The 26,669-nt window shown below is 39.4% G+C and overlaps 1 protein-coding gene across 1 annotated transcript in view; it reads left to right on the forward strand.

Moving 5' to 3' along the window:
* The window catches only part of LOC113577303 (sodium- and chloride-dependent GABA transporter 2-like), a 47,084-nt gene that overhangs the window by 14,595 nt on the left and 5,820 nt on the right, over positions 1-26,669 (forward strand). Inside the window, exons 3-12 of the mRNA XM_027009878.3 lie at positions 2,855-2,995; positions 4,276-4,360; positions 4,557-4,689; positions 4,897-5,031; positions 5,388-5,491; positions 7,400-7,524; positions 7,622-7,734; positions 7,862-7,999; positions 8,344-8,446; positions 8,724-8,824. Coding sequence (XP_026865679.2) covers positions 2,855-2,995; positions 4,276-4,360; positions 4,557-4,689; positions 4,897-5,031; positions 5,388-5,491; positions 7,400-7,524; positions 7,622-7,734; positions 7,862-7,999; positions 8,344-8,446; positions 8,724-8,824 — 1,178 coding nt within the window. The remainder of the gene's footprint in view (positions 1-2,854; positions 2,996-4,275; positions 4,361-4,556; positions 4,690-4,896; positions 5,032-5,387; positions 5,492-7,399; positions 7,525-7,621; positions 7,735-7,861; positions 8,000-8,343; positions 8,447-8,723; positions 8,825-26,669) is intronic.

Consider the following 26,669-nt stretch of genomic DNA (forward strand, 5'->3'; position numbering starts at 1 on the left):
CTACTTACTCTAAGTCAGTTGGCTGCGGTCATCCGCACAACGCTGACACTGTCGTCCTCCATACTAAACCAAACTTTCCCAAGCGGCCCTGATCCGCGGCTTGTCGGAGTCTACTCTGTACCACTCGCGTCCGTAGACGGGAGGGGACTCCGGTGCCACTGTTTCCTTACAGTCCACCTTTTGGAGTCTTTTTGCCCCAGTGTCGTCACACTGCGCCGGGTCCCAGACCTCCCTACAACAGCCGGATCTGCCTTACCCCCGCTTCACTCCACGGTCGATTGCAGCAGTTCAGATCCCGCCTCTGGAAATTCTTTCTCCCTTCAAATATGGGGTTTAGCAGATGAGGATATTTATCTTTTTCCTCATGGACATCTCCCTCTCAGTTGCAGGGTATGGAGCTGTGCAATCCTACCAACTATCCTGCCAACTTGAGCCAGATGTGCAGATGAGCAAGCTTTATTGGTTCTGTTCCTTATGCATCGAGGGAGAGAAGCCTCAAACTTCTCTCTCAGATGAGTTCATATACCCCCACCATTCCCCGTTGTTCTCTCATGAGCTAATCTCATGACTCCAGGTGCCAGGCCTCCCAACCGTCCTTGAACATTCTTTCCTGCTAAAAGCAAGTTGTTACTCCCTGCTGCTGCACCCCTGCCCAGCAACAGTTAAGGGATAACTGTCATACTCCATCACTTCTCTATTTGCCTTTCTTGCAGATTGGTCAAGTTGAGGGCAAAGGTCACTTAAAGGTCACATATACCTTACTTCCTCCTTTAAGCAAGCATTAAGCATTTTCCCTCACAGGTCACTCTCAGGAGCTCAGTGAATTCCAGCATGGTACCATGATAGGATGCCACCTGTGCAACAAATCCAGTCATGAAATTTCCTCACTACTAAATATTCCAAAGTCAACTGTTATTGGTATTATAACTAAATGGAAGCAATTGGGAATGACAGCAACTCAGCCACGAAGTGGTAGGCCACGTAAAATAACAGAGTGGGGTCGGCGGATGCTGACACATACAGTGCAGAGGTCACCAACTTTATGTAGTCAATCGCTACAGACCTCCAAACTTCATGTGGCCTTCAGATTAGCTCAAGAAAAGTGTGTAGCGAGCTTCATGGAATGGTTTTCCATGGCTGAGTAGCTGCATCCAAGCCTTACATCACCAAGTGCAATGCAAAGCGTTGGATGCAGTGGTGTAAAGTACAACACCACTGGACTCTAGAGTAGTGGTGACGTGTTCTCCGGAATGACGAATCATGCTTTTCCATCTGGCAAGCCAATGGAAGAGTCTGGGTTTGGTGCTTGCCAGGAGAAATGTACTTATCTGACTGCATTGTGCCAAGTGTAAAGTTTGGTGGAGGGGGATTATGGTGTGGGGTTGTTTTTCAGGAGTTGGGCTCAGTCCCTTAGTTCCAATGAAAGGAACTGTTGATGCTTCAGCATACCAAGAGATGTTGGACAGTTGCATGTTCCCAACTTTGTGGGAACAGTTTTGGGATGGCCCCTTCCTCTTCCAACATGACTGCGCACCAGTGCACAAAGCAAGGTCCATAAAGACATGGATGAGTGAGTTTGGTGTGGAAGAACTTGACTGGCCTGCACAGAGTCCTGACCCCAACCCGATAGAACAAGTTTGGGATGAATTAGAGACCACAATCCAGGCCTTCTCGTCCAACATCAATGTCTGACCTCATAAATGCGTTTCTGGAAGAATGGTCAAAAGATTTCCATAAACACACTTCAAAACCTTGTGGAAAGTCTTACCAGAAGAGTTGAAGCTGTTAGGGCTGCAAAGGGTGGGCCAACATCATATTAAACTTTATGGATTAAGAGTGTCGCTCACGTTCATATGCATGCAAAGGCAGATGAGCGAATACTTTTGGCAATATAGTGTGTGTGTGTGTGTGTGTGTATATATATATATATATATATATATATATATATATATAGGCAAATTGATCCATTAGAAAATTACACGGTTACATAAGTTTCATAAGGTTTTTTTTATTTTTCCACAGATTTTCTTCAACAGAGAAGCTAAACCATTAATATCAAGTGAGCAAGCCACAGGTAGCAATGAGGACAAATTAACTGGTTCTGGACACAGTTTGGTCTTATGGAGAATGCTTTTCACTAGGTCTATCCTTAAATCTTAACTAGATAATCCAATGAAAAAAATAGTACAACAATGTAATTCCATTGCAACCATATGACCTACCAAAAGAAAAAGAAAAAAGCAAATAAACATCATTAGCTGCAAAATAGGACCATTTAATAGCATGTGAAACAGGATCTTAGGCTTACAGCCATTTAGAAAAAAAATCAGTAGAATTTAATCCAATATAAGTCACATTTTCTCTGAAATAAAGGTATTCAGAACCAGTTTTATTTTTTAAAAATGCATCAAAATAATAAACAAATGAGGACAACAAATTAATTGTTTGTAGTAAAGAGAAAGGACTTTGTTTGGTATCTAGAGAACTCAGATTGGGCAGTTACATTGGCCAGCCATTTGTTGCATGATGAAATCTTTGGATACTAGTGCATTTTGTTTTGATAATGCTGACAAACATGTGCTGCTGTTAAAACCAGGATGTGATAGATGTCACATCCTGATGAAATAGCAACAGATTCTTTGTTGTTGTTTTTTTAACCCAGCTTTCATTTGTGGAGTCTTGATTTACACTTAATAAATCGGTAACTGAGCATGTACTGAATAAAATAGCTATTCACACAAATTTTCTCAGGATATTCATGAGCGCTCAGTTATATGCAACAGAAGTCAGGCATTGAATGGTATTATAAAACTCTTCATTGATTCTAACAAGAATCTAATGTTTTTTTGGTCAGGTGTTGGCTATGCAGGTCAGTTGATTTTGCTGTACAGTTGCATGAGTTACATCATAATCTTGGCTTGGGCACTGTTCTACTTGGCATTCTCCTTTAGTTCTCAACTGCCCTGGGCAAGCTGTGGCCACATGTGGAACACAGGTAAGAAGAAACAAACTTCAGCAAAACCACATACTTTTATCCATACAACTTTAATCATTTTCTGTAAGAATAGTTTCCACATTTCCGTAAGTGGCTATGCTATCTTATACTGAAGTTTTGATGAACTCCAATCTATAACCCTGTCTTTAATAATAATAATAATTGATACATTGTCTTTCTCAAACTCAGGGTTTACAGATGAAGAGAAAAAGTATGAAAACATTAAATAAAATCATATAAAGAATAAATAAATATAAATATATTTAATATAATCTAAATATAAATAATATAAATCTGATTGTCATCAGCATAACAGTGGAAATTGAGACCAAACCTGCAGATAATCTGACCAAGGGGTAGCATATAGATTATGAATAGGAGAGAGCCAAGGACTGATCCCTGAGGAATACCTTGAGTGACGGTATCAGCATGCAATTTGATTTACCAAAGACGACAAAATGTGATCTATTAGAAATATACGTGGTGAACCATTTAAGAAGAGTGGGAGATGAGTATGTTATGGTTAATTGTGTCAAATGTGGCACTTAAATCTACAAATATAGAGGAAGGAGAATACTCAGGTCACCAGAATCAGTAGAGAAGAAGATAATTGAGAACACATAAGAGGGCTGTCCCAGTCCTGTGCATTTGACGGAAGCCAGACTGGAAAGGTTTTAATAGAGTCTGAGTATTTAAGAAAGACTGCAGATGGGAGGCTACTTTTTCTAGGACCTTGGCTAGAAAGGGGAGATTGGTAATGGGCTGGTAATTATCAAGAAGTGCAGCATTCATTCCAGGTTTTTTAAGAATGGGAGTGATAGCTGTAGTTTTCAGAGCTGAATGAACATATCCGAAAGTAAGGGATACATTGATGAGAAGTAGAAGAACACTTTTTAAGAAGAGGAATGGGGTAGGATCAAGTTGGCAGGTAGATGAGCTAGATTTGGCTATAATCTTAGGAATTAGGGAAGGTTGGATGAGAGAGAAGGCATAAAATTGTTCAGCACAGGAGTGTGAAGGGTGTCTCCGTAATCAAATGTTGGGAGAGCAGAGGGAAAATACTGGTTATTTTTGCTTATCTTTGATTATTATAGTGTAACAAATGATTTTTTGAGAAATTCTATATTGCTTTTTACAATTTAAGTAATATGTTGTCCACAAAATTGGGAAATCGTTTTAGAGGATATTTAGTCCAGGTAAACTTGAAGGTGCCTCATGTTGGTGGAGACAAAATTGTGGGGCAACAGTAAAATCATGAAAAATTCTTCTCGCTTCCATAGATAATTGCAATTTTGCTGGAAAGAACTTTGTACTTAACTGGACAGGACAAACCAATTCAACATCAGCTGCTACCGAGTTCTGGGAGTAAGTGGGTTACAGTAGTTAAGACAGACACCTTACACAGATTGTTGAATCATCACTGGATGCACAACTTTGACACATATCTGGACAACAACATGTTAGTTTGTTTGAGTGTTTATTTAGTACAAAGTACAAAAACACCTAATGTACATGATAATTACAAACTTGATTATTCTCCCTTTCTCAATCTGTGATACAGACATAGGGTATTGTCTCTTTCTGGTGGCATAGAAGAGGTGGGTAATGTCAACTGGGAGATTCTCCTGTGTTTGATTGCTATGTGGATCATCTGCTATTTTTGCATCTGGAAGGGAATCAAGTCCACTGGAAAGGTATGTGCTCTGACACCCTCAAGCCTGATCCTTAGCAATCTTAACCTATAATGTAACCTAAAGTTAAGGTTAGTGTTTATCTTTCTTAAAATTTTCAACTGTGAATGATAATTTTAATCCTAGAAATTTGATAAAATCTAGTCCACAGCTATTACAACTTGTATTACATGCATGTACTCCATTTGTAACATAAAACTTCACTTTTAGGTGGTGTATTTCACAGCAACATTCCCCTATGTGATGTTGCTAGTGTTGCTGATTCGAGGCCTGACTCTTCCTGGAGCTCTGCAGGGTATCATGTTTTATGTGTACCCTGACCCCCAGCATCTGCTTGACCCACAGGTATTGTTTTTTCCCCTCTCTCTTGTCCTCAGTTTGTGTGAAGATTTTTTTTTTGTTTATTTTTGTTTTTTTTTCTGGTGTTTTTCTTTATGTAGCAAGGTCTTGAAGTTCTTTAAATTTTGTGAAATGTTAGCAACAAATAAAACAATATCAAACATGCTATTTAAAGGAGCCTTATATAGTGTATTTTTGAAAATTATAAAAGTGAAACAGTTCTTAAATCAGCCTGAAAGAACAAATCCCAGACATCCCAAAAGAGAGTAAACAAAACAATTAAAAGTACCCGTACTTTAAAATATGAATATGAATATGAAAGGTCTTAATTAATCCCTTCAGCCATTTTTTTCCTTACACAGATGTGGATGGAGGCAGGTACTCAGGTCTTCTTCTCATACAGTATAACTGTGGGCTCAATAACAACACTAGGAAGCTACAACCCATACACAAACAACTGCTACAGGTGACCTATACTATTACCTACCATCTAAATAAAAGACTCAGCAAACTACATATGTAGGGTATGCTTTAGTCTGGATTTAAAAACTTGTAGTTTGCATTCCCATTATTCTCTGAACACTATCTCAGAGATTAGATACCGCATAAGGAACAAATCTTCCTTCATCTCAGGTGCAAGATGCACTTTACCTGTCTTAGTGGAATTAATTGGTCAAATGGGTTGTCGTCAAATAGGATGTACCAGAACTAGGCTATTAAGGGCTTTAAATATTATAAGCAAGTCTTTGCCAACAATAGAGAACTTTAATAATAAGCCAGTGTAAATTAAACAAAACTGGAGTTATGCTTTATTTTTATTTTTGCATTTTGCTAGTAAGGACATAGAACCCTATTCATAACTATCTGAACCCTATTTAAAGACAAGCAAACAGCCAACCAGCAAAATGTATATTATATAAATAAAAGTAAACGTGAGTAACCTATTTGACTAATATAACTCTAAGGAAATGCTAAACTTCATGTTAGTATTTCCTTAGAGTTATATTAGTAGTGTCCTACAAAGACAAATACCACAATACCTGGTCTGTATACAGCTTTGTGCATTAGCACAAATCAATAGTTCTACAGAGAGCCAAGAGCCGCACTTTTGCACCTTCATGGCAATGATTAAAAAAAGAATGAATTGCAGAAAAGACTAGTTGTTTCAGAAATAAAAATCTTTTTGAAAGTGCTAAATAGAACTATGCAGTAGTTCTACAGAAAACCAAGAGCTGTACCTTGCACCTGTAAGGGTTGGCAGCAGGCCGAGGCCCCTCCGGCCACCAGAGGGAGGCCTCAAGTCAACCACACCACTAATCAGCCTTAACACCCAACAGATGGGCTAGACCTTATATAAGCCCAGTGACCCAGTCATTTGGTGCTGGGTCTTTGCTAAAGTTTTGAGTCAAGCTCCTAGCTGGCAACTCTGGGTATTGAGGTCTGTGAGCCCTTGTGCTGCACCTGTTTTCTTCTGTGCGAGGGTGTCAGTGTTTTTACATGTCCCCTCCCTTCTCCAGTTTTTCCCTCTGGAGTCTGTCTCTCTCCTGAAGCTTCCCTTAGCCATTTAAGTTCCTCCCCATTTTCTGGTTTTGTTTGGGAAGTTTTAGTTTGAGTTTTCCCCAGTGCATTGGGGTTGCCATTTCTTCCCGTGGCATCCTTTGTTCTCCCTTTTTCCACGCTCAGCCTGGTGTTTAGTTTTTTTCCTTTTGTTTTAGCTGATCCAAGCTCTAACTGTTCTGCACACGGGCCCACCACTGTTGGAGCATGGTTGCAAACCCAGTAGGCTATTGGTGTCCTGACCTGGGTTCAACCCCACCTTACAGCACCTTCATGGCAGTGATTAAAAAACTGATTTCCAGAAAAGGCCAGTTGTCACAAATATAAATCTTTTTGAAAGTGCTAAGAGTGTCTTATTTGTAATGATTGTGAACAGATGAAAATAGTCTTCTGCTGCATCCAGCAATAACAGTAGGCAAAGTCCTTTAGTTAGTTTAGTAAAAAATAACTTACTGTAAATGACATACAATCATATAAAAGGTGCATTATAAGTTCCAATTTGGGTTTTTAGGCTTCAGATCTGCATAGTAAAAAAAACAAAAAAAACCCAAAACATTTTAAAAAGGAAAATGGAAAAGCAAGATAGTAAGCCAGAAGGCATGTAGACTGAAGAATTGATTACACTGTAAAAAAAAAATTATATTACAGAAGATTAAAAAGGGAGGTATGTAATATCCAGTGTACATTTTTGTCAATTTAACAATAAGTATGATCCAAGAAAGCGACAAGCAAAATAAAAAAATCTGCCTCTGGTACAGTCAAAAATATCTTTGTGTGTGTGTGTGTGTGTGTGTGTGTGTGTGTGTGTGTGTGTCAGGGATTCTTTTTGGTTATGTCTGTTGAACAGCTGTACCAGTGTGGTAGCAGGCTTTGCTGTGTTTTCAGTACTGGGCTTCATGGCTCATGAGCAAGGTGTCGCAGTAGAGGACGTAGCAGAGTCAGGTACCACAGCATTCACCACAACACAAGGCTGATTTAAAATTTAGAGATCACTATAAAGACTACAACAACTACTCAAAGCTCGCACTGACTCTCTTAGGACCTGGCCTAGCTTTTATAGCTTATCCTCAGGCAGTGGCTTTGATGCCTTTACCTCACCTCTGGGCTGTATGCTTCTTCATTATGATTCTTCTTCTGGGCCTGGACACACAGGTACACTCACACTTTTTTTCTCTCTCTCTTTCATCACTCACTCACTCACACACACACACACACACACACAATACTGTATTGAGTATTTTTGTTCTCCTGTGTTTATCCTATATTCCTTAACCCTCAGTTTGTCTGTATGGAGGTGATCATTACGTCTGTGACAGACATGTTCCCAACAGTGCTCCGCAGGCCTTGGAGGAGAGAGCTTTTTCTCCTACTCTTCTGCCTCTTCTGCTTCTTCAGCCAAATCGTCATGGTTACCGAGGTCAAGTTGGGAAATGGGGTCAAAAGTGTTAAGAGAGATATAGAAGGGGAGAGAAACGCATGGATGAAAATGAGGCAGAAAAGGGGAAAATAACAAATAAGAACTTAACACACATAAGAGGCAGAATGACTGGCATGAATGGCATAATTAAATCCAGAATGACATTATGACTTTTATAAAACAAGAGCAGGATAGGGTGTCCTAGAATAAACATAAATATTTTGAAATTTGATAAATTTTCACAGAACATATTAATGGAATGGAATACACAGTCAAATGTAACCTAGCTGTATGTGAGACTTGTTTTTTCCCTTTGTAATGTTCTATTGTGTTGTGTCCAGTAGGGGGGGATATATGTGTTTCAGCTGTTTGACTACTACGCCTGTAATGGTGCCTCCCTTGTCTTGTTGTCTGTGTTTCAGTCACTGGCTGTTGGCTGGATCTTTGGTAAGTCAGATCCTAACCCTAACTTTAGTACCTTATCCTAGCCCTTAACCCTACCTTTGAAACTTAACTCTAGCACTAGCCCTAAGCACAGAAAGCCCTCAAACAAACACATTAACACACACAGCCCTTTATAATCCTTTTTCCACAAACACAGTAATAGAACAACTGTTCCAAGAAATTAGGCCTATTAGTCTTGTAAGGTTTAACTCAACTTACATGATACAAATATTTAGTGCCATATTTCATTTGCCATTTCTCATATGTTTGCCTACCACAGGGGCCGAACGCATGTGTGATATCATTGAAGATATGACAGGGTCGTATCCTAATTTCATCTTTAAGCTGTGCTGGAAATACCTCACCCCTCTCATCTCTTTGGTGAGCTTCTGTGTGTTTAATTGTTTGTCTCTGATTTAGAGAAGCACAGTTGCTTTCCTCTTTATTAGGACAAATATGCAACAAATATTCTAAAACATCTTTTATAAGAGTGATGTGCAGAAGGGCATCTTTAAAAACCCAACACATTAACAATTGAAGAAGGTGAGCTGCATCTAGTTTACCTTATTTCACTCCTGTCAGATAAAAATAGGAAGATGAGGCTTATACTGTTTTCACAGTGTGCATAATTTAACAGCAAGCAAACTCCCTTCAAAACAAATGTGTGAGAGTCAGGATGTAGCCTCCAAGCCCCTGTGCTTTATTGGCTCATGCATTCACGCACCAAATGAATGGGAATGAAACAAGGAAATCAAGAACAAAAATACAGTACAAGTCATGCCAAATGGAACCAAAGCATGCTCATCAACATGAACCAGCAAAAGCCAACTATTGAGTATAAAACGCTTACTCCTTACTATGGTAGAGACAAAGTAGGGGCTGAGCTAACAATGGGAAACATGGAAGCATCTGTACATAGCGTATCACAACAAATAAGATTAAAGCATTAAGCTAAACAAAGCACAAAAACTCATAAAAATTAATCTAGGATCTGCACAATATCATTAACTACTTACAGATGATGCTTTTGATGGCATAAACAAGAATGCAGGAGATTGACCTTTAGACATGAAAGTGTTGGTGCTGGAGCGTTGAACTAAATTACTTCCTGCTGTTGCGAAGGAAAGACAAAGCTGCCAAACTAAAAGTCCTCAACAGTGGGTGCCATTTTCCATAAACTAAGGACAAAACGATGATACAGGAGAAACATGACTGTCAACACTGATGATTTGTAAAAACTGGTCTGGTTGTCTGAAAATGAAATTCTGGATGGTAAGTTCGTAATTTGTCGTAAATGGTATGAATCCATGCATTTTCATCTGCAGTACAATCTGCTGCTGATGGAATAATGTTGAGGAATGTTTTCTTAGCACACACTCGGTTCTTTGATCTCAGTTGAGCTTTTGGCAGGATGTCATAAAGAACACTTCATCTCAAGCTGAATTTACAAACATAACCATGACTAACTAAATATTAAGGCTGAAGTATAAAAGTTACTGTGCTGCTCTTAAGCAGTATCACACAAACTGGACATTTTTATTTTATACAAAAAGAAAAAAATAGACATTGCTCTACTCAGTGTGTGTGTGTGTGTGTGTATATATATATATATATATATATATACACACACACACACACACACACACACACACACACACACACACACACACACTAAACAAAATTTGCCACTCACCCTCTAGGCCGTCTATATCATTTCAAGCTCGGGTCCTGTACCAGAGATCTGGATGTCCTGTGTATTATCTTAGCTGTTCCTAGGACTGTACAGAGATCTTAGACATTGTTCCTGGGATCTGTTGGAGCCATTCTCTCAGTTTGGGGGTCACAACCCCTAGTGCTCCAATTACCACAGAAGTTGCCTTCACCCTCCACATGTTTTCTAGCTCTTCTTTCAGCCCTTAGTATTTCTTGAGCTTTTTGTGTTCCTTTTTCTGATGTTGCAATCACTCTGGATTGCCACATCTATCACTACAGCCCTTTTCTGCTGTTTATCCACCATTACTATGTCAGGTTGGTTAGCTATTGCCATCTTTTCTGTTAGTATCTGGAAGTCCCACAGGATCTTAGCATGCTCATTTTCCACCACCTTTGGGGTGTATCCCACTTAGGCCTTGGAACTTCCAGCACATATATGACAGATGTTTCTGTCTACTATTCCAGCCACTTGGTTCTGGTATTCGATATACCCTCTGCCTGCTTAGCAACTTGCATCCCCTGTTATGTGCTGGATTATCTCAGGGGTATCTTTGCACAGCCTGCATCTGGGGTCCTGCCTGGTATGGTAGATTCCAGCCTATATTGATCTCATTTTCAGAGCTTGTTCTTTTATATAATATATGAAGCACTTTGTAGTTCAAACATTTATGCTTGCACTGCTGATGAAGGACCTAAACATCCTGTTTCTCTGGAAACTTTGTGTACTTCACTTCAGTTTTGAATATCTGAGAGAGAAATAGTGGGAGAGAGATTTAAATTTTTAGTCCACTACTCACACTAAAGATTTTTTCATTTTTAATGGTTTTTCCTTTGAAAATAAACTCTTCTTCCATGATGTTACGTCACCAGCTTTAGTGATTTTGTTCATGATGTAGGAAGCATTTTTTCTGACTCTCTCAGGGACCTTACCTATAACCTCTGTTTCCCCTCTTGCTGAGGGGAAACAGTTTATCACAGTGTGGGCTAGGATGCTGCCAGGCAACACAAACCTAGACAGGAGCAATTGAGGGCTAAGGGCCTTGCTCAGATGCCCAACAGCAGCAACTAGGCTTGATCTAGCAACCTAACCAACCCCAAGTGAAGTACCTTAACTACCAAGCCACCCCTGTCCTGTTTTCCACTATATGAGCAAAAAACGATACATGAAAAGGGTACATGAAGGCACAGGTGCAGTAGGAGGTTAAGACTGCATGCTTATTTTAATAAAATATCCAGGATACTCAATACACACATGATGCTAGTGGAAATCTTGATATATCTAAATATTTACCGAGTCTTTCTGGACTCTTCCTATAAGGGAATTTTAAGCAATTTTAATATTGTGAAAGCAAAATTAGTAACCTAAATTTCAACAAATCTTTAAACAACATTCATAGTCTGCCTAAGGAAGAATGAACTTAAAAACCTAAGACAAAGAAGTGACATTGTTATTAAGCCAGCTGTTTAGGGTGGAACTATTGTCGTTTGGAGAAAAGATCTTTGCAAGAAGGAAGCAATCAAGCAGCTTTCTGATACTAGTTTTTACTGGCAGATTACCAGCACTCCACAATTACAATCTTCCCTTCAGTGCACTATTTATCATGCCATTACAGCAAGACACCTCCCTCATTTGGCACGGAATCTTATTGTGGATAATCCTTAATGCAGCCATTTCTACCGTCTCACTTAAATTCATAAGGAAAATAATCCTGGATGTCCTATTGTATGTACTTGGTCCTACCCAACAGAAATAATATTCCAGTTTCTGGATGACATTTTTCAACCAATCGTTACCTACATATTTAAAGACTCTTCACACTTTTTACAATACATTGAACACATGAAAGAACAAACACTACTTGCCAACTCCTTGCTTTTTTCATGGACATTAAAAGTTTATACACAGTCATCCATAATGAAGAGCTTTAAAATATTTTCTTGATGCAAGACCTGAGAAAATCCCTCCCACAGATATTCTCTTAAGACTGTCAGTTAACTTGTGTTAATTCTGAACTGCTTCACCTTTGACTCCAAGTACTACTCACAAATAAGAGAAGTTAAAAGGGGTACTAAAATGTGATCATCCTATGCTAACCTCATTGCTGGATCCACTGAGAAATATTTTTGAGCAATATACTGGACATGTACCCTTGGAATGTCTGAGATACATTGATGACATTTTTGGTATTGCTAAATACATATTAGAAGAGGTTAACTGTTCTTTTTTTTATTCTCCACATTCCACCCAGCTCTTGAATATACATGGAGTATAGCACATCCTGGCATGAGGATAAACTTTTTGGAAGTTTCAGTGAATTTTGGAAATTCTTGTATAAATACTATTTATTAGAATCCTGTGTATTTCCAATACAATTCTTCACATTCCAAGGCCTGCAAAACTCCATCCATTACTAACAGCTACTTAGACTTAAGTGCATTTACAGTTAGAATGAAGACTTCCTCCAGAAAAGTGTGGAAATAAGTGTGCATATTTTCAAAACTGTGTGCTTCCTAAAGAAGTCATAGATGATGCCTTTGCTCATGTTTTACCTGTTCAGAGAGTGGATTCACTGACCTGCTGTTAAAACAATAATTGCTTTGCTGCTGACTTATCCTACAAGTAAAACAATGGCAAATATTTCTCTTAGACACTTTGTATTATCCTGGAGGATTCAAAAGACCACATCCCATTTTAAGCATTCCCCACTAATTTCCTATAGATGAGACAAAACACCAGACATGCTTGTCAAGAGTAAGATAAACAACTCAAGATGTGCTACATTTAAATTTACTAACACAGCCATTAAAATAACTGGCACAAAGGCATCAACTGTGACCACACATTCCTCCTTGTGCATTTCTGCAGGAGTTATCTACTGTATTATTTGAAAGAGCTTCATATTGGAGAAGCAAAGAGGAGGCTTGCTGATGTCACAGTCGACGGGCTACACAAGGGGTGTAGAACCAGGTGTGGAGATTTTAATGAACAGTGAACAAATCCAGAACTCAAACTCAGCAACAGTATTCGAAAAAAGGTGTGGGTCAATAAATCCAATAAACAAAAAATAGCCACATAAACAAAGGAAAGAGGACAATCCAATTATGTAGTAAATAAAAGCATTTCCATTCTTAACCTTGCTGATATGTAATAGTGTGCAACTAGTAAATTGGAACTTCCACATAGGCATAACTCTTTTGTTTTGGTATAATAAAAGAGTTAAACATTTCAGATAATGGTCACAAAACAGGTCAAATTACTCTGAGATGAAATCTGTGTCTACTTCAAGTAAACCCACTTCAAATTTACTTCAGGTAAATCCCAAACTTGTAGTACAGTGTCGCCCCCAACTCACAGAGGCTCATGTACACTAAGTCCCACATGCTCATGAGACCACAGAGACAATACTTTACAAATACAAGGATCTGTTCGAAGGACTTGGGTGCCTTGCTGGAAAGACACCTTGAAGGTGGATTCAACAGCCCAGCCTGTGCAACAAGTCCCGACATTTCAATAAAAGCAAAGGCCATCATGTCAATGGAATAGGAAGGGATAGTCACTAAAGTCAGTGAGCCAACAGAATGGATCAGCAACATCATTGTCAAAGAAAAGAGTAATATTGGCATATTGGCAAATTCAATCCAAATCCAAATCCGATCCACGAGTACAACAATGTTGAAGGAGGAGGTCACAATTCAATGTGATTTCAGTGAGATTGGCCTTGCTGCGGCCCTTTTGCAAAATGGACATCCTGTTACATGTGTCTCCAGAGCCCTGATGCCAACAGATATATGCTCAAATAGAGGAACAATGTCTTGCTATTGTATTTACATGTGACAAATTTGATCAATACTTGCATGGAAAAGAGCATGTTGCCATACAAAGTGATCACAAACCACCTGAAGTAATATGCAAAAAAACCTTGTTCTATGCCCCAAAGAGACTGCAGAGAACACTGCTCAGACTGTAGAGGTAACAGCTCAGTGTGCAATACAAATAAGCCAAAGACCTGCACCAACTTGCGGATTTTTTGTCCAGAACACCCCACATGGACGCAACACACACACACACACACACACACACACAAATAAATAAAATTAATAAATAAAGGCAGATGCTGGCCACAGTCTATGATATGGGATTAATACAACTAGACCTGGAACAAGTTAATCACAATGTCTCTACACATACAATAGAACTGATTAAAACATTAGATCAAACAAAGCTTGCCCAAAAACAGCCAAGCTTCAGTGGATTTCTTGCACCCTTCCTTCTATACAAGGAAGGCCAGGGCTTAATATCCAAGGGTAGTAGAATTTTCATCCTAGAAACATTGCAACCTGTCTTCTAGTCAAAAATTCACACTGGACACTCAGGCATTGAAGCAAGTTTCAGAATACCGTGTGAAATTGTATTGTGGTCAGGCATCACAACTGACATAAAAAGCTTCTTCAGTCAGTGTGCTATGTGCAATTCCCTCCAAAGACAACAACTAACAAACACTAACTTCACCAAATCCCTAGCTGTAACAAAATGCTAGTGGGAAGGGATCCACATGTGAGGCATATAGAGAATTAACTACAATGATAACTCTACTCCAAAAGACAAACCATGAGAACAGGCTAGGGTTAAGACTGAATGAAGCAAGAGAATGAGAAAAGATACCAAAAATCCTTTCACAAAAACAAACCAGGTATGAACAGCAATATATTTATTAGTATTTGTAGAATATGAAATGTCAATCATTCATTCCTTCTCAGCATCATGCCTCTAAGCTGGGTCAGGCCACATGACTTCAACTGAACATCACAGGCAATATTCTCCCTTGCTAGTGTAGCAAAAATACATATTATGAATGTTATAAATTAACAGGGGGCACCATCCTAAATATAGGGAAACAACTATCAACTACAATGATTAATCTCAGAGAGTTTATTATTTATGTTGTTTGAGTATCATTTCAGAACTGCACTGGGAGCTCAGTGGTTAAGGTACTTGACTTGTAATCAGAAGGTTGCTGGTTCATGCCCCACCACTGACAAGTTGCCACTAGTGGGCCTCTGAGCAAGGCCCTTAACACTCAAGTTGTACTCAATCATAATTGTAGATTGCTATGGATAAAAATATCAGGTAAATAAATGTGAAGTTTATTGATACAATTAAATGTATTAGATACATTTAAATAACACCTTTCTCAAAATCAAGGACACTTTTACAGATATCAGGTTTTTACAATCACGCACACACCTGATGAGAAGCAGCAGCCAATTTTGGCACAGTGTACTCTCGAGCAGAAAACACAGCCCCCTGGGGGACTACACCAGGTACAGGGAAAGGGGAGGTAGTTAAGACCAGGACAGAGCTCCCATCATCACCCATCTAAAAAGCAAATGTGCTGACTACTGTCCAGAATACCCCAGTCCCCAAATTTGTTATAATTCTTAATGAATGACTAGGGAAGGAGAGAGGAAATGAGGATGAGAAAAACAAGACAATATATAAATTAAAAAAATTTTTAATCAAAATAAGATGACAGAGGAAGTGTAACTGATGATAAAGCTGTTCGCACAAGCCAGAGGGCCTAGACCTAAACATACATCTTAGCTAATGCTAACCTAGCCAAGGAGCTACTTATAGCTAAATGGAGAATTGCCTGAGGGGGTTTGGAGAGCCTGAGGTTACTATCCAGGCTAATGGGGGGAGAAATCTGCACCAAATTACAGCTTACTGCAGGCACCCAGAGCTAGCATTTAAATGGAATACACAGCTCTTACTTTCAGGAACATTGATAGGCTGGCTGGTCAGTCCGCTTCTGCGTGAATGAACTTAGGGCAGGTGTACATCACTGGATTCTGAACTTTCCTCTGTGCTTTCAGAGACCCCAATCCACTGCCCAAGGTGTTCCAAGATGTCAAACCAAGCCAGCTAGATTTGATTAGGACTGCCCTGAATTTTGCAGAGAATTCCGAGCTGATGTGAAGATGTTCTGAGTAGCCCAAAGGTGTGCTGCTGCTGTAGCACATCCTTGACATAGCTATGAGTAAACATAGGGTTGGCACTTGGCTAAATTAAAAAATTACTGTTGACCAAACAGAACTTATCCTAATTCTACCCATGACAAAAGAGGATGACTTTACATTGACAGTACTGTAAAGGAAAGTTTTGAAAGACTAACAAACTTCATACAAGACAGACATGTAAAATAAAAATGCTATAAGTACTTAACTCTTAAAGGTTCAGATTCAGACTTGACCTTACTGATGGGGGAAGCTCAGTGGAGGAGGCATGAGTAGAAATTATTCCTTGAATATTCATGTTTTGTCTCAGCTCCAGTTTTGCTTTATTTAATATAGTAAATAAAGGAAAGAGGGAAATAACAACCAGACATTGATATTTAGGTTGCAAGATGTCTTTTAAGCCATAACAGGTTGGAACAGTTATCACACATTCTTACAACCAATATAAAAGCACAACTTATTAGAAAACATTTTCCATCAAGAGAAGCACTACTTTTAGGTACAGAAAGCATGACTTGGATAGAAATAAAAGAGGATAGACATTAGACAAGAGTTATAACTTAATATTTCAAATAATCTTCATCTTTCTCTTATACTTGCAGTGAGGAGATAGTCAGTCACTATGTAGTACAAGTGCACAAGTGTGGTTTCTGATCAAGAGCACACTGCACAAATTGGCTGCCACTTCATCAGATGAGGGGGGGAAAAAAAAAAAAAAAAAAAATTTGTAAAATGACCTTGAGTTTGAGAGTCAAATAAATGCAACTATGATAATACAAGTATAAAGATTATGCAATTACTACAATAAAAGGGTTAAGACATGGGTATAATTTCATAAATTATTGAAATACAGTATAAAGAAAAGTTAACAAATTAAGAGAGGAGTCTCAACTTCAGCAGTGATGGCTAGTTGGATTTTACTCAGATTTAAGTATACTTGTGCATCAATCTCCCTTGTTGGGCCATACAATGGAAAGTTAATCAGTCCAGATGGGAGATGCTATTAGTCACTGAGGGGTGCTGTGGAATCATAGTCCAATCAAATTTTGTTGCATTCTTTAAATTTCAATACATTTACAGCATTTAGCAGATGCTCTTATCCAGAGTGACTTAAAACAGTGGAATGAAGGAAGGAATTCAAGTACAGTAGTTGAAAATTAAACATACCAGTGAACTAGAATACAGGAGTGAATGCTGAACCTAGAAGAGCTAAATACATAAGGTCCATCTTATTGTTTAAGTGCTAGATTGTTAAAAGGCATGGGTATAATGGTTTGGATGTGGATCCTCTCATGTCACCTGATTGGAGATAGTTGCAGTCCTAGCAGAGCCAGTCACACCAAGCCTGGAAAGAACAGAAGAATGTTGTAGTTCACTGTCAAAGGCTCCTGAAAGGTCTAGAAGAATCAAAACAGATGACTGTTTGGCAGCTTTAGCAGCATGAAGTTTCTCAGTGATCACTATGAGGGCTGTTTCTGTAGAATGTCCTGGTTTGTAGCCAGACTGATTGGGATCATGCAGCTGGTTCTGGTGAGAGACAATTGATTAAACTGCTGTTCAAGGGCTTTTGAGGGGAAAGTAGTGATACTGGTCTGTAGTTGGTAATGCTGGAGCTGTCAAGTGTGGCCTTCTTGAGGATTGGTACCACCCTGGCAGTTTTGAATGCAGTAGGCATGTATCCAGAAGATAAGGAGTTGTTGGACAGATGAAAGGAAGCAGATTTCTTGTGATTGTCTGGAACAAAGCAGAAGGAATTGGATCCAGTGGACATGTAGTCAGATTGCTGAAGTCAGGAGTTGAAGAATTTCATCTGTGGAGAGAGGAGAAAAAGAAGTCAGAGAGTTGGATGTTGGGGAATGCACATTGGTTGGAGGTGTGGGAACAGAGGAAAAGGACTTCTCAAAGGTGGTGAATCTTCTGGAGTAAGAGATGAGGAAGGAGGGGGAGGGGTAGGATTAAGGAGAGAAGAAAAAAATATTGAAGCGCTTACGTGGATCAGATTATTTGAATTTCTCCCTGTAGTAGGATGACTTTTCCAAGTTGTCACTGGAAGCAACATCTGCAAGGAGAGACTGTATGAGCCAAGACCTGAATTTATGGGAAATTTCCTCCACCGCCTCTGCAGTCCTTAGTTCTCTCCTGTGGCAGCTAAGTGTTTGTTAGCCAGGGGGCAGGACTTAGCAGGTCTAGACAAGAGAGGGCACAGAAGATTCATTGATGAGGAGAGTGTAGAAATTAAAGTATTTGTAACTGTATCCAGAGAGGATAGTCAAGGTGAGGAAGGGTGGACAAAATAGTAGAAGTAAGGGAAGAGGGAGTTATGGAGTGCAGATTGCAATAGAGGAAGGAGGAACACATTGGAGAGGGCTGGATGGAAAGAGAAGGGAGAGAGAAGGATAGAAAGTGATGGTCCAGGAGGGGGGGGGGGGGGGTGACTGATGTCTGATGGTGTGGTGGTACGGTTGAAGATCAGGTCCAGAACATTGCCTGCTTTGTGAGTCAGAGGAGAGTGGTTGAGGGTGAGGTCAAATGCTGTCAACAGCGGATGGACGCAGGAGGAATGCAGCTTGTCTGATGGAAGGTTGAAGTCACTAAGGAGAATGAGTGGATTTCCTTCAATGGGGAAAATGACTCAGAAGGATGTCGAGCTCATCAACAAAGTGATCTAGGGAACCTGGAGGGCAGTAGATGACAATGATAAGTTTAGTGGGGAAAGACTAATGGCATGAAATTCATAAGAGGAGATGGAAAATGGAGTGAAACACCTCAGGACATTAGTAAACCTGTGCCACCACCCCTGCCAAGACACCTCAGAGAATGTGTAAACGAAAAGGCAGAGGACAGGGCAGCTAGTGTCACCGAATTCTCAGGGGTGATCCATGTGTCAGAGCCAGGAAGTGTAGGGATGCTAATGCACAGATGAAGTCAGCCTTCTGGACAGCAGATTGGCAGTTCCAGAGGCCTCCTGCCGCCATAATATGTAATGGTGTGAAGCATTGTCAGTGAGGTTGTAATGTCTATGTGTCAAGACGATCTGTGGGATGTGGACGGGAATTGTGAAGCACATTTCAGATGCTTGATTTGTGGATGTATGAGAAAGGATTGAAATATGAGAAGATACTTAGCTGAGTTTGTGAAGTCTTGTAGGTGAGATGTAGATGAACTGATTGAGAACACCACCAAACCTCCTCCAGATGTTTATTACTGCTACAGACATGTCTATAGCAGAGTCATCCTAATTTAACTCAGTTCAATAAGTGCTGAGCCAACCCCTCAATTCACACCAAAGGTCAGGGCAAAACTAGACCTGTAGTGAGTAATCACTGCTATCAAGCAACTAAACAACTAGGTTTAGACAACAAGCCTTGAATTTCACAGAATCTAAGACAAAAGTAAGCAAACTCAGAGCCTACCTTAACCAACCAGAGCACACACAATCAAATAAACACAACCATTAAAAAAAAAAATAATAATAATAAATAAATAAATAAATAAAAATATATATATGCAGAAACAATGAACTAAACACATTCAATGAACAGCCAAAACACAAGCCTGGAGACAGGGTTTAAATGCATGAACTAAACGAGGGACAGGTGTTGAAAATCAAATGGGGGCGAAGAAGACAAAACTATGGAATGTAACTAAAAACACAAGACAGGGAAAACATGAAACACAGAACCTGGAAGGGACTGACCGTGACAGTGGTGTAAATCTTCCTGGACAGCTTAGAGGAACAATATAATGATTGCAGCAATTGCTGTGCTATTAAATGACTCAGTGGCAAGGGTAAAAAAGAAAAATTAAGTTTATTCAAAGACTCAGCCTTAGGGTGTCTCAGTTACACACACAAGCATCTGTAAGGGAGAGGGTGACCTCCTCCTCCTTTCTCAGCCTACCTCTATACTGTTCATCCAGAGCAGTGAGAAAAAGGAAAGACTCCCCTACTAGGAATTGTTTTGTCTAGCTGCACCTATCTTCCCAGCACCAGCGGCCTTGATAGTGGGCAAGGTCACGGTCAGGGAGACAAGAGGAAGTTAGGGTTAACTTACTGCACAAACTGTTCGAGGTTGATTAACTATAAATTTTCCATTACATTTCCCTCCTTTTTGTCCTAAAGACAACTAAGAAAATTATATTAATCTTAAAGACATTGTAGAAGATATTGTCATAAAAGAACAATGTAAAATATATTGCCATAAAAAATCTTTTCAGTCCATGGTCTTCTCTTGGGAGAATTTTGACCCGAGCGTTATTACTTTAGACAATATTAAACAAAGTGCTGTTTTTGTGAGGGTTACGCCTCTTCATATTAGCATTATTTGTTAAGCATGCAAAACAAGCCAAAAAAAATCATCAACAATTGTGCTGATGATGTCTCCTAGTTTCGTGACGAAACATTTGCAATCAAATTATCAAGCCTGGCAAACAGACCAACAACAGATAAACTAATACTACTAATAGTAAGACTGCATTTTGACAAGTTTTTGTCATATCAGCCTAGTCCTTTCCTGGTGCTTCATAGTATCTGTGCGGAGCTGGGGGCCAGTCCTGAGTAGGGTCATATGGATCCCTTTGCATGGGCAGTACCCAGTTGACTTCCTCTTCTGTTCGCACTTGTACAAGCTGATAGTCATTGGCCATTGCAGGTTGTATCAGTTTATCTAGGAATGATTGCATGCAGGAGACTAAACATGGTCCAACTAGGCACTACGCATATAGCTATCCCAATGATTACTACAGGCATGATCATAGTCAGAATCCAATGTCCACAACTTCCTAGGAGGTTCTGAAGCCACATGAACCAGGTGTCATCTGTGCTGGGAGGGACAATGAGTGTGTTGCACATATGTTTGATTAAATCTGAGATGTTCCGATGATAGTCAGGTATAAGGAAACAACGTAATGTGTTCAACACTTTGCAGACACCACCCTTTTCCAGTAGAATAAGGTCAAAAGCTAGTCTATTTTGGAGAATGGCCTCTCTGACCGAGGAAAGTTCCTCGCTTAATAGTTCTAGGGCAATCTCTGTGTCATTAGCTAAGATTAAAATTTGCCAGACCAGACCATTGATTTTATTCAGACCATCCTACTATATCTCCCGGTGTTGTCCATGGGTCTGCAAGGGTGTATCTCTCATATGACACTGATAGTGGGGACACAGAGCGCTTCTGTCTGGTGTGGGAGTTATGATGTTGTACCTTAAACACAGTTAATCTAGCGGTCACCACTGCAGTGGTGCAACAACCTTGCCAAGTGAAGCGATAGAACATGCCATTGTATATTCCTGCAGGTAATGTGTAATAGGTCCTATTTCCACAGACCCACATAGTGGTGGCTATAAACAGCATTTGCAAAAAAACACAGGGGTTGAATGTTTGGCAGCCAATAGAACAGCTATCCCCTTTGGGATCTAGGACATAAATGGTTGACATACAGGTGGATTGTCCAACCTATCAACCTTGGGGCAACTCTTTTGAACATATACAGGTATCACCCCTCATGGGTGTGACATCAAAGGTCACATTTGGTGTGACTGTTGTTCCTAGATCTTCCTAAGTTCAAGACACACTAAATAGAAATAAACATGCAGACTCTGGAATTAATTGAAGAGAATTGCTGGTCCCGTCTTTATTCTGAGCTCAATGTTACAAACAAAGCATTGTCTGGAGAATGTCTAACAGTCTCAGGTGGGCACACCTTTTATACATTTTCATCATAACCATTTACATTTTTTCATAAAAACTTCCACTATTGTTCTCCAAACCATGCATTATTCAATGTATGCAAATTGATGTTCAATACTTACACCAACCAGTTCTTGATACCTTTAGGTTCATCTTGAACTACTTCTATTTTTTTTTTTTTAAAAAGGCGATTGTATTCTATATCACCCGTTGCCCATATTGTTTCTTGCGGCGCTTGTCTGGGCTGGCCCATCCTTAAACCCAGGCTCCTTCCTCAACTGAGGCCCCTTGAGGCCTGTCAAGGAGGCCGCCTGAGGATTTACACTTAAGCCTACAGAGGACTTTCCTGCATGAAACAATTTTATTCCAGACCATCCATACTTTTCTGCTTAAAAAATCATTTTATTACCTCATGAATTAGTGTGTTCCCACCTTTTATGGTTTAAAAGACATATCCCATAATCCAAGTCACTACCTAGTTATTTTCTTTTCCTCTATCTCTTCTTTTTGTTAATTTGTTTTTTATATTAAATTACAGCTGAATCACAGCTGAAGATGAGACAAAGAAAACATGAATATACATGAATAGACCCAAAAATAATTTCTTGTGTCTCTTCCTATGAGACTGTAAATTAAAAATTGAGTTAAAGATTTGAACTTGTTTCAATTGCTTTCCACTACTGTGGAAAAGTCATCCTCTTTGCCATTTCTGATTTATTCTTTTTGGCCAACAATAATTAGTTTTAATTTAGTCAAACTTTGTTTTGCTCATAGCTACATCCAGGGCACACCCCTGCATCAACACCTGCGAGCTACGGGAACATCTTCACATCAGTTCAGATCTCTTGGTAAATTTCAGAGCAGTCCACAATAACTCAGACTGGCTCATTTCACTGCCTCAAATCAACTTGGGTGGTGGATTAGGATTGCTGACAGTACAAAGAGAAGTTTGGAATTCAGTGGTGTACACCTGCCTCTGTGCTGTCTTTCAATACAGCCATAGGTAAGATTTCTCCATATCAGCCACTATCTGCTAGTGGTACTTATTGTGAAGGGGTTTTTCCTCCCATGATGGTCCCTCTTACTCCTCAGTTGCATTGTTGATTTGGGATGAAAATCTGGCACTTGATGGTGACTCGTTCTATTGTCTTGAAATTGGCCTTTAAGGTTGTCTTCCACAGCCCCACTGAGTTTTTGATGAAGACACTTAGAATCTTGTTGATGTTATATATACTCAAGCATTCCAGGATCCATGTGTGGGGCATAGAATCATAGGCTTTCTTGTAGTCAATCCAAGATGTGGACAGGTTTATTTGTCTGGTTTTAGACTCAAGTGACTGTTTTATCCACCAGTAGCTGGTACTTGCCTCCTCTGGTGTTCTTGGCAATGCCTTTCTGGGCCTCGCTCATGTATTGAACCATGCATATTAGCCACAGTGGTGCCTGACAGGAGCTTCCAAGTAGTGCAGAGACAGATTATTGGCCAGTAATTGAATAGAACTTCCCCTTTCTGGGGGTCCTTCAGGATCAGGACTGTCTGGCTGCTACCCATTTAGGCTGCCAGGCTGCTCATGGAATACAATAATTTTCTTCACCTGTCAAAATCTTGGATATCTGCTATTGTGATGGTTACTGATTCCTCGATATCTGCTAGTACAATGGTTACAGTTTCCTGTGGTTTTGTTGTGTGATGCCTCCTTCTCCCATATGCCTTTTAGTATTGTACACTTTAGATAGCTCATGGGAGAATATCCAGTTTATTCTCCTGGCTTATCTTGTGTACTTCATCAGGCTGGCAGCCTCTTCTCGCTGTATTGTCCATATCTTGGTCCTCAATGTCCTCCATGGATCTCTCCTTCTCCAAAGATCCGTTGTGCCATGGTTGCTGTGGTGTATTTCAGTTGGTTTGTCATAGTAGTGATTACCTGCATTCACCTTTTCCAGCAGCCTTTCAGGTACTTCAGACTACTACAAACTACTTGGTCTAGTTTGCTACGGCTTGGTAGTCTGTCAAGTTTAGCAATGATCTTCAATCTCAGGTCAGCAGCTCTGGTGTTGAGCTGAAGCATAAACTCATTGGGTTTTTGTGACCAACTTTGGTGTGTGGGTATGATGATATCTCTGCTGTCGTCCTGGCTCCCCCTTGCCATACATTTTGTGTTGTACCTCGTCAATCTCTAGTTGTGACAGCAGTTGCCCCTTGTGGATGTTGGAACACTGACTTACTAGTTATTTCAGTATAGATGCTAGGTTCTTATTAAGATACACTATCATGTTTACTTTTCAGGTTTTCAGGGAGGATCTGAGGCATGTAACATTTCCTCCTGAACTAAAAACCTGCTCGGATGGGGAGCAAGTGGCTGGTATTTAGATATTGTCCTCCCTTAAATAGTATATAGAATGTTAGTAAAGTTCATTATTCCCTTGCTTTATTTGTCTTTATACAAAAAACACATGCTCCTTTCCTTCATAAACCTAACACAAAATACACAAGCCTTTAGTTACCACAAAATGCCTGTTACTCACATAGCAGTGTTCCTGAATAGACCCCTAATACCCTTCTTTCTTAGTTTCCATCGTTGCTGTTGGGCCATAAAGAGCTATTTTCTTTGAGTAATGTTCACTCACACTTACCAAGTACCAAGGTGTTAGGAGGGAAGAGGGCAATCAAATTACTTCACAAGTGAGACAGTTGTTTGGGCTCAGTTATGAGCTGGAAGCAGAGGGATTGTTCAGTGGCTTCTAGCATGGACTACAATGTTTGTACTGCCAATCACTGAATGTTTCCATTCAATACTGGAAAATTTCAGAATCCTGCTACAAACTGTAAATATAAATGAGAAAATATATTATTTCTGTACAATATTACAGTATTTTCCATAACCTTTTAGCCTAATAGCAATGAAAATAATAGCAAGGAAGCTAATATTGGTTAGCCTTTAAAAATGAAACTATAATGAAGCTAATGTCTTAGTAAGTTGTTGAATGTTGTTGTGATGTTGATGTATAGTGACTGATGAGGTTTTTGGGCACTGTGTATATGTCTAGGACACCTAGTGAAAAATATTGTGTAGCTCCTAAATCATTTCATGTATATTCTCAAAATCTTTCACTTTTCTTTGACAAGACCTTGGTGAAATGTCAGCTAAATGGCTTAAAATGAATCAGTAAATGTAGAGCATGACAGAAAATGAATCTCCAGCATACAAATACACATAATACACCCCCCAAATAGGAGTACTTTTTTATTTTTACATTTTGTTTCTGTATTAGGTGAGCTCAAATGGAACATAAATGATTGAAAAATAAGCCTGGATGTGAATGCATGTCTTGGCTTATGTGTCTACTTCAATTTGAATCCTGAATGATCATTGTCCTATGTGTACAATTTCAGATAATTAGTGTTAAAGTGAACAAATAAAGTACAAATAGTTCAAAAATGATCTTAAAACTGGAGATGCACATAATTTGAGTGGGAAAGTGTAGATCATGCTTTCTCCACAATTCTGGTGGACTTTCTTCATTATCCAGCATGGGAGACACCAAGTAACTGCTCAGCTGTGTTTCTAGTGTTTGCTGAAGAGACACGGTGGGTGCAGTTGAAGGGGTTGCCGGGTTGCCGGGTTGCCACACTTTCTTTAAAGAAAAAACTTCCCAATGTCCTCCCTGGCCTCTTTGCTTCTGATGAAAATGTAGAAGGATTTGTGCTCTCGGTGGGCTCTTTGCTGTCTGTGGTTCTTCCCCTGCACACTGCAGCTGCTGATTGGAGGGGACATTATACAAAGAAATGTATGGCGTTTTAGATCTGGGATCAACTACACTGGCTGAATGCTTCTGTGATGGGGTCTGAAAACTTCTCATTTTCATACTCAGTGATGCGGGTTTTGATTGTTTTTGTCAGATCCACATCAGTTAGTACTTGCTTTACTCAGTTTGTCTTTCTTTGCATTTTCTGAAAAAAAATGAATTATTATATTATTGATGGCTTCACTTAAAAGATTTTACTAACTGCATAGTCCAAGATAAATTAATGAAAGAGAGCAATTTTAATTTCTGCTCTAATGATAAATCAGTGTAGTATTTTGTTACATCAGCACATTTTTAAACACGTGCTTAATATCAGCACAAAAAAAAGGAAAGGAAAATTAAAAAACACTTCATAACTTAATAAATGCCTTAATAACTACCTACTAAAGGGTTCTAAGGTAAGATTTTTGCCAAGGAGTACTTGTATCCTGACATCAAAAATATAGGATTACACGGAAAAATTCATAAGCATCAACTTTATATACCTTTTTATTCCAAATGCAGAGAGATGTGTTTCTGACGATAGTGAAAAAAGGAATCTATTTACACTAATGCAGTAATTAACCAGCATTCATCTAGAGCACAAAATTGGAGCTGAATGTAATTTTGATTCAACTTTGAATCCTGTGCTAGACTAGCATGGGTCAGTAATTCAAAAACTGCCAACCTTATGGGGTTTTCTTGTACAAGTGTTGAGACTGAGGGAAAACATCCAGCAAAAGCAGATCCTGTAAACAAAAGAGGTCAAAGAAGGATGTCAAGAATCATTTTTGATGAACAGGTATACACAGTAAATTCTAACTAATGTGGCCAAGCACAGAACTCGTCACTCTCAGACAGTCAAGTCTCTAGATGACAAAAGAGTACAAAATTTGGATCAATGAGCAGAGGAAAAACTTCACCTCAGATTAATCTAAATTCATCTGGCAGAGGTGGAGTAATAGTGTGGGGAATGTTTTATTGGAAAAACCTGGGTACTGATACCTGTAGAGAGAAGTTTGGAC

Source organism: Electrophorus electricus, unplaced genomic scaffold (genome assembly GCF_041902795.1).
Source record: "Electrophorus electricus isolate QZ-2024a unplaced genomic scaffold, ASM4190279v1 Scaffold41, whole genome shotgun sequence".
Taxonomy (NCBI): domain Eukaryota; kingdom Metazoa; phylum Chordata; class Actinopteri; order Gymnotiformes; family Gymnotidae; genus Electrophorus; species Electrophorus electricus.